This window comes from Clarias gariepinus, chromosome 3 (assembly GCF_024256425.1).
Source record: "Clarias gariepinus isolate MV-2021 ecotype Netherlands chromosome 3, CGAR_prim_01v2, whole genome shotgun sequence".
Lineage (NCBI taxonomy): Eukaryota > Metazoa > Chordata > Actinopteri > Siluriformes > Clariidae > Clarias > Clarias gariepinus.
Genome location: NC_071102.1, coordinates 47,367,501 through 47,384,887, shown reverse-complemented (window position 1 = coordinate 47,384,887; position 17,387 = coordinate 47,367,501). Strand labels below are relative to the sequence as shown.

Genomic DNA, 17,387 nt, shown 5'->3' with positions numbered 1-17,387 from the left:
GGCAAAAACCTCCTTCCTTCAGTCAGAGCATTAAAGATGGGTCACACCAGATGAAGATTTAAAGATGAAGCACACAACCAGGAAAACCAAGGAGTGGCTCCGTAAGAAGCATATGGACTATTTAAAAGCAAAATAACAGGTCTGTGGGGGTCAGAAATCTGGCTGATAAACAAGTGATCAAATACTTATTCGACACAGTAATTCACAAATAAATTGTTCAAAAAAATCATACAATGTGGTTTCTGGATTTTTCTTTTTAGATTCTGTCTCTCACAGTGGAAATGCACCTACGCTGAAAATTGTAGACCCTCCATAATTTCTAAGTAAAAGAACTTGCAAAATCACAGGGGGATCAAATACTTATTGACCTCACTGTATATAGGAAGCGAGCAGAAAAACAGGAGCTATAATGCAGACTCAGCTACAAAATAAGACATTAAAAGATTACAAAGGACGGTTTAGACTGCTGAAGGGATTATTGGCGCTCCCCTGACCACACAGCAGGAACTGTATATATCCACAGTAAAAAAAAAAGGGCTCAGGAATATCACTTTGGACCCTTTACACCAAAGCCACCTTTTTGATCTTTTGCCATCTGGTCGACGCTACAAAGCACCAAACACCAGGACAGTCAGGCACAAGAACCGTTTGTCCCCAGGCAATTTACCTAAACAAGTACTCATGTTTACCAGATGTTTATTTAACTTATTTGATTGAATCCCACATCCATTTGATTGAAGAGGCCAGCGCTCAGCCCTGATCATCTCCTTGGCTTGCTCACCTTTCGCCCCAAAAGACCAAGGTGCGTCCATCGCCACGGCCTACCGTGGATCCTTGACACAAGGCTACAGTATTTCCACATGATTCTTACCCTCCTCACACTAACTGCATGTGTGTGAGCATATGTGTGTGTGATTTTCTCGTTATACAGTGAAAACAAAGAAAATAAAAGCGCACGTTTACTTTAAACATTTTTTTCTGTGTCTGATGTTAACCATGCCCACTGAGATCATCAGAGGGTGTTACAATACTGCAAGGCCCAAAAACTTCAACCGACAGGTATATATAAACCACACAGAGACAAAGTATATAGAGTGTGTGTATATATATATTTGCAGTATTAATAACAGTATTAAACAGGATCAGAGTGTGTTATGTGTGTAGTAGATCAGTGACGTCCCACACAAAGTCCAGTTGCAGGTCTTTCATTCTTTCCTGATAAACACGGTCAAAGTGTTCATTCTGTGCCACCGTTAGAGAGTTCTTCCAGTCTCCCACTGTACCTGCACGCACGCACACACACACACACACACACACACACACACACACAGCACAATTACAAACTAGAAACAGTACCACTATTAAAAAACTGAGAATGTTAAAGCAGTGCAGGTTCAGGTCTGAAGTGTGTTAATAAACTAAAATCCCAGCTCAGTCCCACAGATGATTCACAATACAATGCAGAGAGAGAGCAGGAGCTAAAGGGAGTAAAATACCAACCAATTTTAGAAGAGATGTATTCATGTTTTTAATAAATATTTTGGTGTTTTAATATTTTGATTGTGAGAACTGTGTTCGTGTGTAAACTCAGAAGTGAGAAAACGTTATTAAAAGTAGAGCTGAAACTCAGACGAGCCCTCGCTCACTCCTGCGTACCTTTGCGGAGAAAAGCACCTTTCCCAGAATCTGCAACATCATTAGGTAAAAATGCGTAGTTTGCTTTCGGGTCTTTCTTCATGTTGTTGAAGCTCGTTTCCTTCACCACTCTGTCGATGACCTCATCCGACAAATTCTTTCCCAAAAACTGACAAATCTTCACAACGGCACCTCTCAGGTCCTAAAACACCACCACACATGTTTACACTCATTTAGACAATGTCCAAAACGGACATGTGTGACAGAGTACAGTCAGAGCAGCTGAGGATCATAATAATAATAATGAACCATGGTTGCAGGGTCAGGAAAGGGAAATGGCTAAATGAGAAAACTGTTTCTTCCCCTTGTCAGTTTTTTTCCCTTTTGTGTTTTAACCTGTTTTCTAATAATTGAATGTTGACATTCACTTCAAGACTGCATCTCCCATCATACACTGTACTGTCATTTTGTGTTAATTATGCTCACCTAAACCTCGTTGATTAGCCTGGCTGTATGTAGTGCTTGTTTAAGTTGCTTTCTTGCTCTTGTGTCTGTCCTGTTCAGTTTACTGTTTAGTAGGGATGGCAAAATGAGCCTACCAAAGTTTCCAAACTGACAGATTTAAAAAAAAGATTAATTACTTAAAGGATCATTTAGCACATGGTTCCCTAGCGACCCCTATTGGGGGCAGCATAATCAGTGATTTATAACTATGCCTAGGGAATTTAATCACATGAAACATTCCCCCTCCCTGTGCATTTTTAAGCAATATGTGAAAAGTTAAACCAGAGACAAAATTATACTTACTTATTGCATGCTTATGCCATTGGCACATACAAATACATAATTCTACCTCCCCTGGGTATCTCTTACCAACACTCTGTCCACCTCCAATCTGCGAAAATGGTTTGATGCAAAACCTTGGCATGAGCCTTGCAGTCCACAGGGGCAGAACACTGACTACTTGCTGGACTGCATTACAGATTACATGGACTTTCTGTTTCATTATGTGCAATAGTTAAAGACCTTGGTATGAATCTAGATTTCAGACTTCCATTTGAAGCTTATGTAGATAATATTACCAGGACAGCATTTTTCCATCTCAGAAATATTGCCCATATAAAGAATATATTGTCACTACATCATGCAGAAAAACTAGGCAATATTATCACCTCTAGGCTGGACTATCGTAACTTAATGTCTGGTTCTTCAACAAGCTTCAGTTAGTCCAGAATGCAGCAGCGAGAGTCCTGTGACATTTTTCAGGGAGTTTAAAGTACTATCTTTGACCTATAAACCACTAAATGTTCTCACACCTGGATAAACTGCTAGTGTCTTATGATCTATCACACCTACTTCGATTAAAGGATGCAGGCTGCTTGTCCGTACCATTTATTATAAAAACTACAGCAGGGACGGAGCTTTTTCTTACAAATCCTAAAAGTTATGGAATAGCCTTCCAATTAATGTTCGGGACTCAGACACAGTCTCAGTGTTTAAGTCCAGGCTAAAAACCTATTTATTTAATCAAGCATTTTTATAAATAGATTAGCCTTAGGTAAAGGAGCAGATTTTGGGGACTCATGGACGTAGAGTATTATGGTGAACTGGTATGTTTGGACGCTGTCTTCCTCACTCTCATTGATCACTCAGGTTTGTGAGGTGACTGGTTACTTTACTTTCCATGTCTGTGTTTCCTTGACCCTGACCACTTGACCATGAAGATGGTCTTGGACTCGACTGATGCAGGCAGTTTTTCTTTAATAGCTTATGAAAGTCACTCAATAGTTTGGGACTAAAATTTCCACACACATGTACCTGAGCTCTCAATAATGAACCTTTACTCCATATTAACTTAAACACCTTTTTTGTTATACTCAACTTTCAGCCTCCTGACACACAGTATTACTACAGATCAATCCCTGGTATCTAATATCACCCAAACTTGAATGGGTTCCCTCTTGAGTCTGGTTCCTGTGAAGGTTTCTTCCAATTGCCATCTCAGGGAGTTTTTCTTTGCCACTGTTGCCCACAGCTTGCTCATCAGGACAAACTAAAACTTATAATGACTACATTTTTCCTCACAATTTTTGTGTCAACATTACAGGCTGAGCTGGCCCACATCAGATGTGTAGGACAAATATGTGGCGTATTTTGTCCGTTATGCAAAACTAAGTCAGGTCGAATCTTTTTACCAGATTCTTACAGATCTTGGGAAATGTTTGGGTCAGATCATTTTAGATCATTACTTTACTAGAACATTTTATCCTTTTATTATATTACTGCTTGCTATCAGAGTATATTTTACAGGGAGCTCAGTAAAATAAAATACTAGCTCTTTAATTTAATATGTGAAACAGATGAAATCTTTTTGCTGCTTACTTTTCTTTCCCCTGTTTTTGCCTTTGTTGCATTGAGCACAGTCATGGCACAAGATTTCCCTCTGGGTTAAAAAGGTTCTCACTCTGACCAACACAGACTGGTATACATTTATATAATATTGCATATATATTATATTGCACTCTTAAGTAGTTAATAACATACAAGTGCAAATAGCTCCGTGCTTCATCTCACCCTGATCATCTCCTCATAGCTGAGAAACAGGATGTTGTATTTGTCCTGGTTGGTGTACCAGCCTTTAATGTGATTAAACCAGCAGCCGCCAATCACTACACACACAAAACACACAATACATTAAATATGACTGAACCCAGATCAGCTCTTGGCCAGATCACACAAGGAGGCTCGTCTGCTGTCACTGGTGGAAGACCCAGTTCACTGGCCAACAACTTCCAGTTGACAGCATAAATTCTATTATAATTATTAAATTATTTAAAACAATTACATTTTGTTGCTTTGCAGAATGAAATGAAGACAGACATACTGTACAGTACACACGCAGTGCAACCTTTAACATTCAAGTGAGAGATAGAACACCAACATGTCAAAGAAAACTGAAATAAAAAATTAAAAGACTTAATCAGGTGAAGCTAATCACCTTCTCAATGGCACACACAGCAGAACAGCAGAACTGCTCAAGTTAAGTTAAATTTGCTGGTGACCATTTGTGGACGGTTAGTCTTCAGTTCATTGCAAAGATTTTCAATGGGGTTTAAGTCTAAGCTCGGACTGGGCCATGCAAGGACGTTCATCTTTTTCTCATTTAAACACTGTGTGGCCTGTGTGCTGTGTAAGTTTATCCTCCACCATGTAGAAATGTTTTTTTTTATATTAAAACACATCAACACAAACCACAGAATTTATTAAATCAACAAAATACTGAATCAAGCAACATGATACTGAAACACTAATCTATATGTGTGTGATGCACTCGAGTAACTATATCAGCATATAACTGTTTAAATATAAATATGTGCTGGATTAAGTGCTCATTCAGCAAATGCATCCCTGTGTGTGTGTTGAGTAGAAATAGTACTGACTCCGCCCATTGAGGAATTTCTCCATCACCTCATTGTACGTCTCTGAAGGCTTTAAAGACTTCATGTAGTGAGTGAAGTGGAAGTAGGACACCATGATGTCTTTAGGGTTCCTCATCACATAGATGATCTGGAATTAAACAAAAACTATAGCATCAATACATAACCTTTAGAACTTTCCAACAAAATACTAAATAATTTTAGTTTGACATTTTTGGGATAATCGTGAGGTTTAGTTATGTGTGTCCCACCTTTCCTTTGCCCTGTAGGCCACGAGGAATGAGCTGCTCAGGGAGGTGAGAGCAGAATAGGCGGGGGGAGCGGCGAGTGGTATGTTCCTCCCCCTTCTGGGGAAACTCCAGCCATGGCATACGGTCGTATGAAGTCTGATCCACAGCCTCTGGAAACTCGTCCTCATACAGCAGCGTCAGAATCCGCTGAGTCCAAACCGTACCTGAGAGAACATGAGGTCAGCTCTTAGAAAGACTTATAAGAATTTTAATTGTGGGGGGTTGTTACAAGATACCTAATATTATTAAAAAGATAACAACATTGCATTTTAACTGGTTAGCTGAGCTAGTTCATTCTGGCTTTTTGGATAATAGACATGGCAGAGTGCATGGGATGTTTCCTAGTTTACATATTCATGTAAATATAAACCTACTGGGAGGAGTCGAGCGGAGGCGCCACTCTTTGGTAAACAAAGGTTGGCTAACACCCCCATCATCCTGTTTGCAGTCTTTAGACAATAAAATGGATAAAGCGCACTCTAGCATGTCTAAACAGTGGTACATTCAGCATTGTTCTGTGCTGTGTTTTTGCAAAACTTGGCTGGGAAAGAAAACCCCTGACGAGCTCATAACACCGGAAGGATACACTGTCTTCAGTGCTGGCCCTAACGCTTTAGCCAAGGAGAAGGTTAAGGTTTTCCCCCGACCAAAAGTCCTGGTTTAATGTGGATATTTAAAAGAAGATCAAGAAAAGAAAAGGCGGGAACATTTAAAGTCAGGGTATGAGGAGGAGTATAAATGGGCCTGATATAACCTACATAAATCTAAGAAAAAAAGAGGCGTACTCGCAAAAAACCTGAAAGTCTCTACCTGCAAAACAATAAATCCAGAGTGTGACCGGGTATTTAATCTATCACCAATTACAGGAAAAACACAAAGCGGGATAAAACAGGAGACATCACCTTACAAGACTGCATTAACAAATTATACGCTAGATTCGACAAACTGAATACTGTATACACTACACTCCCAGTGACACACACAGGTCTGAAGCGAGGCAGTAGGACCTGACAGCGTATCACCAAGAGTACTGAAATCCAAATCCGTACACAGACATCCTTAACCTGTCTCTCACACAAGCAGCTGTCCTAAGTTTATTTAATCTGCCATCATCATACCAGTGCCAATAAAAACCCAGACACAAACACACACCACCCAGCTCATCCCTGCACACACACAAGCGCACAACATACAACCTCAGACACTGGAGACCGACACAGTATAATCACACACTTCTAGAACAGCTTTTTCCAGCCATAGTCGGACTGATGGCAAAAAACAAGGGAATAGAAAAGCATGTCTGCCTGACCCCTGTAAGCTTTATCTCTGTCATACAGGGACCTGCTGCTATAATCAGTATATAGATACAGTTATCTGTTGCTTTATAATCGCTGTCGTACAGAATCTCATTATGATTTACTGCTATAATCAGTCTACATGTATCTGATAAAAGGTTGTTAATATCCTTCAGCTATTTATCAGCAAAGAATAGAGTGCAATATAGAAACAGTGACATTAAATATTGTCTTATCAGGTTTAAGCAGAAGGAAGTTAATTAACATCCAATCTCTTATATCCTGCACACATTGCTCAAATTTAATTCAATCTTCTTTGTACAGTGCTTTTAACAATTGTCATTGTCACAAAGCAGCTTTACACAATTAAAAGAAAATTATGAAACTGTTTATAAAATTTCAAGAATGTGTCTGAAACAGAATGATCAGATCGTCCCTGATGAACAACCGAGGGTGACGGTGCTGAGGGAAAAACTCCCTGAGATGGTAATAGGAAGAAACCTTGAGAGGAACTAGACTCAACAGGGAACCCATCCTCATCTGGGTGATAACGGATAGCAGGGATTGATCTGCACTCATACTGTGTGTTAGGAGGCTGGAAGTTCAGTATAACAGGAGATGTGGAGAAGTTCATATGGAGTCCAGTTGGTTATTGATGGCTCAGGTAGACTTTAGGAAACTCCAGTCCTGAACTATCAAGCGACTGCATCAGTCGAGGCCAGGACCGTCTGTAAGTGCTGAAAATGTTTGTCTTTTATTTTGAATTGTGATTTGTATTTCCGGATGTTCGGTCACATGGGTGGCGCAGGTGGATATTTATCTAATTGTGTTTGTTGTCTAAAGGTGAGAGAGGGGGTGAGTAGTGGGAGCGCTCACTTTCTGTCGACCGTCGTAAGCCGTATGCTGTATTGTTCTTGTATATGTTATACTGTGTTGTTAATAAAAAGGTGAATACAAATGAACGGGAACGCGTCACAGAGGAATTCCTTCTACTTAGCCCCTCAGCGGCTATAGGGTGTCGCTACTACAAAGTCGACAGAAAATTGCTTCGGATATTTGGATTATGGACGCAACTTGGAACGGCTTTACTGGCACAACGTATGTTCATCGCATGGAGCTGTAAAGTGGAGCGGCCGACACACGACGACACGCAGGGCGGCAGAATGAGGTATGTCCGCGGTTTTAATGGATTCTAGCTGCATTGCTGTTAAGGAAGATGCGGTGATAGCCGCTATATTTAATAGGCATTGGATTGAAATGCAGTGTGACTTGCTCTTGCGTGTTACGAGCTCACGTGTGCTGCCCTACTAAGTTCATTCATTCATTGTTGGCGCTGTGTGCGCCGATTGTGCCGTTATACGGGATTGAGTTCAGCGGATTGTTGGTTTTAAGAATGAACTCTGAGGAGACGGAGCACGCTGCTGATAGCAGCAAACGAGAGCATAAGCCCACGGCAAAGGCCATGGCAGCTAAAATTGAAGCCTTACAAAAGGATCGCAAGAGTAAAGTGAATAAAGTAAAGAATATGATTGTGTCCATGAAAGAGTTGATGAAATGCGATTATAAGGAGTCTCAAGTGTCTTCCATGTTGAAAACAATACAACTGTTGATGGATGGTGCACGTGTGTTACACAGAGATGTATTACCTTTGCTTCCTTCTGAGGAACAAACTAAACAGAATGAATGGTTTGATTCAGTTTCCAAACATTACAATGGCTTTGTGAAAGATGTTGAAGACTGGTTAACTGAAACTGGGAAAAGGCGTGATGAAAGTGTTTTAAATGCTGAAATAATGGATGCACATTCTGCTCAAGGAAATGAGAATGAAAATCTTGATGCTGCACCTTCGGATTCTCAAAATTCTAGGATTGCGGAATCAAATACAACCTCTCAGAATATTTGTGACTCTGATATTGCACCCTTTGTTGAAGCTGTGTCCACAACACAAGGTTCTCAGCCTACTGATGTAATTCTACAGAATGAAATGGAACTTGGAGATGAGGTTCAACCAACGGACAGTGTTTCAAATATAAGTAGCAAAGGATCTACTAAAACGTCGTTGTCATCTCATGGATCTCGATTCAGTCGATCTTCCATTTTGTCTACTCGTCTTAAGGCTGAGGCAGACCTGGCTGCCTTAAGGGCCTCTCACCAAATGCTGCAGATGAAACACGCCTTGGAAGAGCAAGAGGAACAGTTGAGGAGAAGGAAGGAAAGATTGGAGTTGGAAATGAAATTGGCAGAGTCAATGGCTAGGGTAAAGGTTTATCAAGATGTGGATACAGAATCGCATGCTTCTGTTAACAATATTGTTTCAAACCCTCGCCATTCTGATGTGGAACCATGTGCCCTTTCAACTAGTATGCAAGCAGCAACACCGTCCTTGCCTACACTAAGGGTTCCAAATCCTTCTCAATCCCAGTCAGTACAACAGCAACAGTCAACAGGATCTAAAACAAAGGTTTCACAGTCTGCAACACTAAACGTACCATCATTTGTTAACCAGAGCGTTGGACCCAGTGTTCAAAATGATGTGAGTAGCCAGAACATACTTAAGCTTATTGATAAGCAAAATGAAATAGCTACCTTGCTGGTAAAACAACATAATCTGTCTTCGCTTCCACCCAGAGAAATCCCCTATTTCGAAGGAGACCCATTGCGTTTTCATGAGTTCATGCGCTCATTTGAAGAAGTTGTAGAAAGGAGAGCAGGTAGTCCAAGAGATTGTCTCCACTTCTTGGAGCAATATACACGTGGACAACCAAAGGAACTTGTTATAAGTTGCCAGCACATGATCCCTTCGCAAGGTTATCTAAGGGCTAAGACCTTGCTTAAGGAAAACTTCGGCAATGAGGTAAAAATAGCTTCATCATATATGGAAAAGGCTCTTTCTTGGAAGATTATAAAATCTGAAGACGCTAGGGCTCTACAAGATTATGGTCTTTTCTTAAGGAGTTGTTGTAATGCTATGGTTGATGTTCACTATATGAATGAGTTGAATCTCACTTCTAATATGCAAGTTATCCTTTCAAAGCTTCCCTATAAATTAAAGGATAAATGGAGAGCTGTTGCATATGATCTTAAGGAGCGAGGCCACAATCAAATCACCTTCTCTGATATAGTGGATTTCGTCGAGAGACAAGTAAAAATTCTCACAGATCCGGTGTTTGGCAACATTCAGGAAACTTCACCTGCTGGAGGTAGAAAGGCGAATACTAGAACGATCTTGGCAAAACCCAGAAGCAGTTTTGCAACCACTATTACTGCTGCACCAGAGGTAAAGGATCATGGTAAGAGATCTACAAATAGAATTTGTCTCTTTTGTGATGGAGAACACTTGTTGGACGAATGTCATAAACTCGTCAAGAGGAATCATAGAGAAAAGATGAAATTCTTGAAAACAAAAGGAATTTGCTTTAGCTGTTTGAACACAGGACATATTAGTAGGAACTGCAAGAGGAGAAGTATTTGTAATGTATGTAATCTTAAACACCCAAGTCTTTTGCACATTCATCCTTATGTGAAGGAAGACTCTTTGGACAAGAAAAGGTATGAATTAAAACCAGCAGTCTCTCTTCAATCTAGTGGTGTTACTGGGGCTGGTAAAGACGTCTGTGCATTGTCTATTGTTCCAGTTTGTGTTAAATCAAAAAGGGGTACCAATGTTGTAAAGACATATGCATTTCTTGACTCTGGGAGTTCTGCTTCATTTTGTACGGAGAGCTTGATGAACAAGCTTAATCTTACTGGAAGGAAAGTGAATATTCTGCTCAGGACTATGAGTCAGGATAAATCGGTTGGTAGCTATGTTCTGAAGGATCTGGAAGTTTCTGGGCTGAAGCAAGAGTATTACTGTGCCTTGCCAGAGGTGTACACTCAAAGGAACATGCCAGTGACCACAGCAAACATTGCTTCCCAAAAAGATCTTGAACGTTGGCCACATTTGAGTCACATATGCTTGCCAACAATAAATGCCAACATTGAGCTTTTAATTGGAACTAATGTTCCAGAAGCATTGGAGCCTTGGCAGGTCATACGTAGTCAAGATAATGGCCCATACGCCATACGGACAATGCTTGGCTGGACAGTTAACGGACCTCTCAAGGGAGTGAGTATAAATGAAGATACTGATGATAATGCTGAAAGGCTTTCTGTGACTGTGAATAGGACTGCTGTACTGAAGTTGGAGGAATTATGGAAACAGCAGTTTAAGGCTGATTTTCCCGAGACTGTACATGAGGAACAGATAGCAATGTCAAAGGAAGACCATCAATTTATGGACTTCATGTCTCATTCAGCAAAACTGATCAATGGTCATTATAGCATTGGTCTACCATTTAGAAATGCTGAAGTGGTCATGCCAATGAATAGGAGAGTTGCGGAACAACGTGCCTTAAGTCTTCAAAGAAGGTTTAAGTTGAATAGTTCCTTTCATGCAAATTATACAGCCTTCATGGAGGATGTTATTCAAAAGGGTTATGCAGAAAGGGTACCCATGGCAGAATTGGAGAGATGTGATGGACGTCTGTGGTATATACCCCATCATGGGGTATATCATCCCAAAAAACAGAAAATTCGAGTTGTGTTCGATTGTGGAGCTTCTTTTCAGGGTGCAACCTTGAATAGTATGCTCCTACCAGGTCCCGACTTAACCAACTCACTCTCAAGTGTCCTTGTACGATTTAGACTTGAGCCTGTTGCCATGATGGCTGACATCGAAGCCATGTTCTATCAAGTCAGAGTTCATCCAGAAGACTCTGATGTCTTGAGATTTTTGTGGTGGCCAGAAGGTAACATAAATCACAGTCTGGAAGAATATAGAATGCTGGTCCATCTGTTTGGTGCGACATCCTCACCAAGTTGTTCAAGTTTTGCCTTGAGGAAATGTGCGACAGATCAAAGGAATCTATTTGACTCCAAGACACTGGATGTTGTCTTTGATAATTTCTATGTGGATGATTGTCTTGTTTCAGTTCCTTCAGAATCAGATGCTGTGCAGTTGTACAAAGATTTAACTAGTATGTTAGCCAATGGAGGGTTTAAATTGACCAAATGGATGAGTAACAACCGTGTTGTATTGACTGCTATACCCGAAAAGGACAGAGAGACAAAGGTAAGGGATTTGGATTTTGATTATGATGCTCTACCTCTGGAAAGAGCTTTGGGAGTGCAATGGTGTGCTGAATCCGATGCCTTTCAGTTTAAAGTTATAGTTAAAGACAGACCTCTTACTAGAAGAGGGATTCTCTCAGTGGTTAGTTCCATTTATGATCCTCTAGGATTTCTGTCACCTGTGATATTGTCTGCCAAAAGAATATTACAAGATCTCTGTAGAGAAGGAATAGGATGGGACAATGTTATTCCTTCTGTATATGTTCAACGTTGGATGAACTGGCTGGATAGTCTTCATCGTCTGGAGAGTTTTGAGGTCAAAAGATGTGTGAAGCCTGATGGGTTTGGAGAAGTAATGTCTGCTCAAATGCATCATTTCTCAGATGCCAGCGAGCAAGGATATGGTGTGGTATCCTATTTGTTGCTTTATAATGAGCAATTACTGGCACACTCTACTCTTCTGGTAAGCAAGGCAAGAGTTACACCTTTAAAGCCCATCACAATCCCTCGTCTGGAACTTACAGCCGCTACACTGGCTAGCCGCATTGACAAAATCTGGATGAAAGAACTTAAGATGCCTTTTCAGGATTCAGTTTTTTGGACGGACAGTACTTCAGTACTTAAATATATTCGAAATAAGACCTCAAGATTTAAGTGCTATGTGGCTAACAGAGTGTCCGAAATTTTAGGTGTTTCAGATGAAAAACAGTGGAGATACGTAAGTTCTTCAGAAAATCCTGCAGATTTGGCTTCTAGAGGAATAAATGTGGATACATTCTTGAAGAACGAGTTGTGGATTTCTGGTCCCAAGTTCCTTGTTCAACCAGCAGAAGAATGGCCAAAGGATCCAACAGACAGAGACTTAACGTTGTCTCACGATCCCGAGATCAAAAGGATCGCTCTGGTAAATAGGGTTCATCTTAAGGAAAAACTTGATCCGATATCACAATTTATCAATTATTTCTCCACTTGGATCCGATTAAAGAAAGCTGTAGCATGGATACTACGTTTGAGAAAAATTTTGATGGATCTTAGCAAGGAAAGGAAGAGGCTGCAGGCTGCCTTTGCTTATTGCATAGATCCATATCTACAGAAGATGACTATTGATAAGGAAATGCAGATGTTTAAATCTTCTGTGTGTAAAGACTTGCTTTCAGTGGAAGAACTGGAAAAGGCTGAAATAGAAATCATTCGATTCTGTCATAAGAAGGAATTCGCTGAGGAGCTAACAAGTCTTGGAAGGGAGGGAGTAGTTAAGCGAAACAGTCCGCTCTATAGCCTCAATCCTATATTACAATCTGATATTGTCAAGGTTGGTGGACGTCTTGGTAAAGCATTGATATCTGAAGAATCAAAACACCCGATTATATTGGCTAAAGAGTGGCATATTTCTAATTTGATTTTGCGTCAAATTCATGAAGAGGTGGGACATAATGGACGGAATTACATGCTGGCTGCCCTTCGACAACGGTATTGGATCCCTGGAGCTAGTGGAGCCATAAGGAGAATTCTTGCAAAATGTGTAGTGTGCAGAAGATTCCATGGAATTCCTGGCCATCAACAAATGGCTGATTTACCTCAAGACAAAGCCGAGAGTTTCACCAGACAAACCACCCTTTACATGCGTTGGTGTTGATTGTTTTGGCCCCTTTGAGATCAAACGAGGGAGAACAACTATAAAGCGCTATGGAGTCATCTTTACATGTCTGGCCATTAGAGCCGTTCATATTGAAACAACTGCATCATTAGACACGGACTCATTCATTCATGCATTAAGGCGTTTCATTGCTCGACGAGGACAAGTAACTGAAATACGTTCAGATAATGGCACAAATTTTGTTGGAGGTGAACGTGTTCTACAGGAAGCAATACAAAATTGGAATCATAGGCAGATCAATGATGTTCTTCTTCAAAAGAAGATAAAATGGATCTTCAATCCTCCAACTGGTTCTCACCATGGAGGGATCTGGGAAAGGCTCATCAGGTCAATAAAGAAAATTCTGAATTCTATTTTGCGAGGACAAAACTTGGATGAAGAGGGCCTTTGTACATTCTTGTGTGAAGTAGAATCTATACTTAATAATCGACCCATAACCAGAACTTCTTTGGATCCCAATGATTTGGAGGCCTTAACACCTAATCATCTCCTCCTACTTAAGACGGAACTTGCATTGCCACCTGGGTTGTTCGTGAAAGAAGATTTGTATACCCGTCGAAGATGGCGACAAATTCAATACTTGTCTAATATATTTTGGAAAAGATGGATAGGTGAATATTTACCTCTACTACAGGAACGGCAAAAGTGGAAGGTTAAGACGCGTAATTTTCAGTTGGGAGATGTTGTACTGGTGGTGGATGATAATGCACCTAGAAATTCTTGGATCATGGGCAAGATCATTGAGACGACACAAGACAAGAAAGGTCTTGTACGACAGGTTAAAATCAAAACTAGAAGTACTTGCCTGACCAGACCAATTACAAAAATTTGTCGTCTTCTTGAAGCTGAAGAATCTACAGACTAATTTTGACAGTTACCTTTGAGAGCTCTCAACCGACTTATTTATTTATTTATTTATTTTTTTTTTTTGACCGTTTGACTTAGACTTGGACTTTATTGTGCACTAATGATCGATCAACTTAACTGACTTAGACTAGACTTAGACATTACCTTTACACAGCTATGAGGATGGAACATACAAAATTTGAACTTTCAGGACATTTATACATGCACACATATGTTTAATTCTTTAAAATGTATTATGAGTGAATTATTATGTGAATGTCATTGCTTGCAATTGCTTGTGTTGATTATTACAGGTTAGTGTGTAATAATCAGGGGCTGGAATGTAAGTGCTGAAAATGTTTGTCTTTTATTTTGAATTGTGATTTGTATTTCCGGATGTTCGGTCACATGGGTGGCGCAGGTGGATATTTATCTAATTGTGTTTGTTGTCTAAAGGTGAGAGAGGGGGTGAGTAGTGGGAGCGCTCACTTTCTGTCGACCGTCGTAAGCCGTATGCTGTATTGTTCTTGTATATGTTATACTGTGTTGTTAATAAAAAGGTGAATACAAATGAACGGGAACGCGTCACAGAGGAATTCCTTCTACTTAGCCCCTCAGCGGCTATAGGGTGTCGCTACTACACCGTCTTCATGGTAAACCGTCCCAGTCACCACACACATCCCAAGCAGACCACACGGGGCCGCCATGACACAAAATCTCCAACCATAAGCGGGGAAACGAATCAAACAAGTCCAGAGGGCAAAGGGGGAGGGGAGATAACAGTTAGGTCTGGTCACAGTCACATAATGTATAAGGTAGGGCTGGATGAAATTTATATATATATTATATGCTCCGAAAACAACGTGGGCTTCATTGATAATTGGAAGACCTTTGAGGGCAAAGCTGGCCTGTTAGGGCGGGACGGTGTCCATCCCACTCGGGAAGGTGCTGCTCTCATTTCTTGCAGTATAGCTCATAGTCTTAGAAAAGGCCTAGTTAATCGGTGACAATCCAGAGCCCAGGCCAGGGAGCAGACAGACAGGCTAAACCAACCGTCTGCTAGCTGCATAGAGTCGTCACTCAGGGTTCACTCTATTGAGACTGTGTCTGTTCCCTGAGCTAAAATCAAATTTAGAAAGACTCAGAAAGTCTGTTTTAGTAATTTAATTAGCATAAAGACCACAAACTTGGATCAGACTGAATGTGCAGCCGGCACCTCTGATCTGAAGCTAGGACTGTTAAATATTAGATCTCTCGCATCTAAAGCAGTTATAGTTAATGAAATTATCACGGATCAGGAGTTTGATATACTCTGTTTAACAGAAACCTGGATTAAACAGGACGAGTATGTAGCTCTAAATGAAGCTAGTCCTCCTGGATACAGCTACATACACCAGCCTCGGTTAACTGGTAGAGGAGGAGGCGTCGCAGTTATTCACAATGATAATTTGACTATTATACAAAAACACGGACACAAATTTAATTCATTTGAAATTCTTTATAGTAACATAAGTGTATTTAACTATATTAAGTCAGCTCAGTCGATCCCGCTAATTGTCATTTACAGACCTCCAGGGCCGTACTCTGAATTTCTTAGTGAATTTGCAGATTTCCTCTCAAACCTAGTCGTTTCTGTAGACAAAGTGTTAATTGCTGGAGATTTTAATATTCATTTTGAAAACCCAGAAGACCCTCTGAGAACTGCATTTATGTCTATACTGGACTTGGTAGGAGTAAATCAGTGTGTAGTAGGACCCACTCATAAAGCAGGTCACACTTTAGATTTAATAATATTATTTGGATTAAGTATAAGAAATTTATTCACAATACCACTATCTGAAGTTATCTCAGACCACTATCTTGTCTCAATTCAAGTGTGTCACAATAATAATATACACACAGCGCCGCGCTACCGTATGAAACGTACATTCACATCAACTACCAAACAGAGTTTTATCAGCAATCTCCCAGAGTTCCCAACTTCGATTAGATCACCGTCTGACCCCACAGAACTCGATCAGGCGACTGAATATTTAGAGTCGACATTTCGCTATACCCTAGATAATGTAGCTCCAGTCAAAAGAAAAATTATTAGAGATAAAAAACTTGCTCCCTGGTATAACGATCACACGCGCACTTTAAAACAGACCGCTCGGAAATTAGAACGTAAATGGCGTCAAACTAAATTACTAGTATTTCAAATAGCATGGAAGGAGAGCATCCTGAACTATAGAAAAGCTCTTAGTGTAGCTAGATCAACATATCTCTCCACTCTTATAGAAAATAACAAAAATAATCCTAGATTCTTATTTAATGCTGTAGCCAAATTAACCAGAAATAAGACCACTGCAGAAATCTCCACAACAACATCATGCAATAGTGAGGACTTCATGAACTTTTTTAATAATAAAATTGTAAATATTAGGCATAAAATTGAGGTTTTGAAACCGAACAATGTAATTGATGCAGATGTTAATCTAGCTATGTCAGACCAGAACCTAGAATACTTTACTCCCCTTGAAGAGAATGAACTAATTTCACTCATCTCTTCTGCAAATTCATCAACCTGTATATTAGATCCTGTACCGACACATTTTCTTAAACAGATAGTACCAGCAATAATAGAACCCCTGTTGAGAATAATTAATTCTTCACTCAGCATTGGTTATGTTCCAAAATCTTTTAAATTAGCAGTTATCAAACCAATAATTAAGAAACCTGACCTCGACCCGTGTCAGCTGTCCAGTTACAGACCAATATCAAACCTCCCCTTTATCTCTAAGATCCTGGAAAAGATAGTAGCGGAGCAGCTATGCTTATATATACATAGAAATGGCATACATGAACTGTATCAGTCAGGATTTAGGCCTCATCACAGTACAGAGACAGCGCTCGTTAAAGTAGTAAATGACATTCTATTGGCCTCTGATCAGGGTTGTGTAACTATGCTTGTACTACTTGACCTCAGTGCAGCTTTTGACACCGTTGATCACGCTATTCTTCTTCACAGATTAGAAAATGTAGTGGGAATTAAGGGTACAGCCCTCTCCTGGCTCAGATCCTATCTGACCCATCGTTATCAGTATGTAGACTTAAATGGTGATTATTCTGCATG

The 17,387-nt window shown here is 40.2% G+C and overlaps 1 protein-coding gene across 2 annotated transcripts in view; it reads right to left on the bottom strand.

Annotated features, from left to right (window-relative positions):
• Positions 1 to 1,088: 1,088 nt before the first annotated feature.
• Positions 1,089 to 17,387, bottom strand: part of LOC128519298 (amine sulfotransferase-like) — a 20,004-nt gene continuing 3,705 nt past the window's right edge. Inside the window, exons 2-6 of one of the 2 annotated variants that reach the window (XM_053492979.1) lie at positions 5,324 to 5,526; positions 5,076 to 5,202; positions 4,210 to 4,304; positions 1,657 to 1,837; positions 1,089 to 1,283 (exon numbers count right to left, since the gene is read on the bottom strand). In XM_053492979.1, the coding sequence (XP_053348954.1) occupies positions 1,153 to 1,283; positions 1,657 to 1,837; positions 4,210 to 4,304; positions 5,076 to 5,202; positions 5,324 to 5,526 (737 nt within the window). In that variant the 3' untranslated portion in view covers positions 1,089 to 1,152. The remainder of the gene's footprint in view (positions 1,284 to 1,656; positions 1,838 to 4,209; positions 4,305 to 5,075; positions 5,203 to 5,323; positions 5,527 to 17,387) is intronic. The other variant, XM_053492980.1, reaches the window with a different exon arrangement.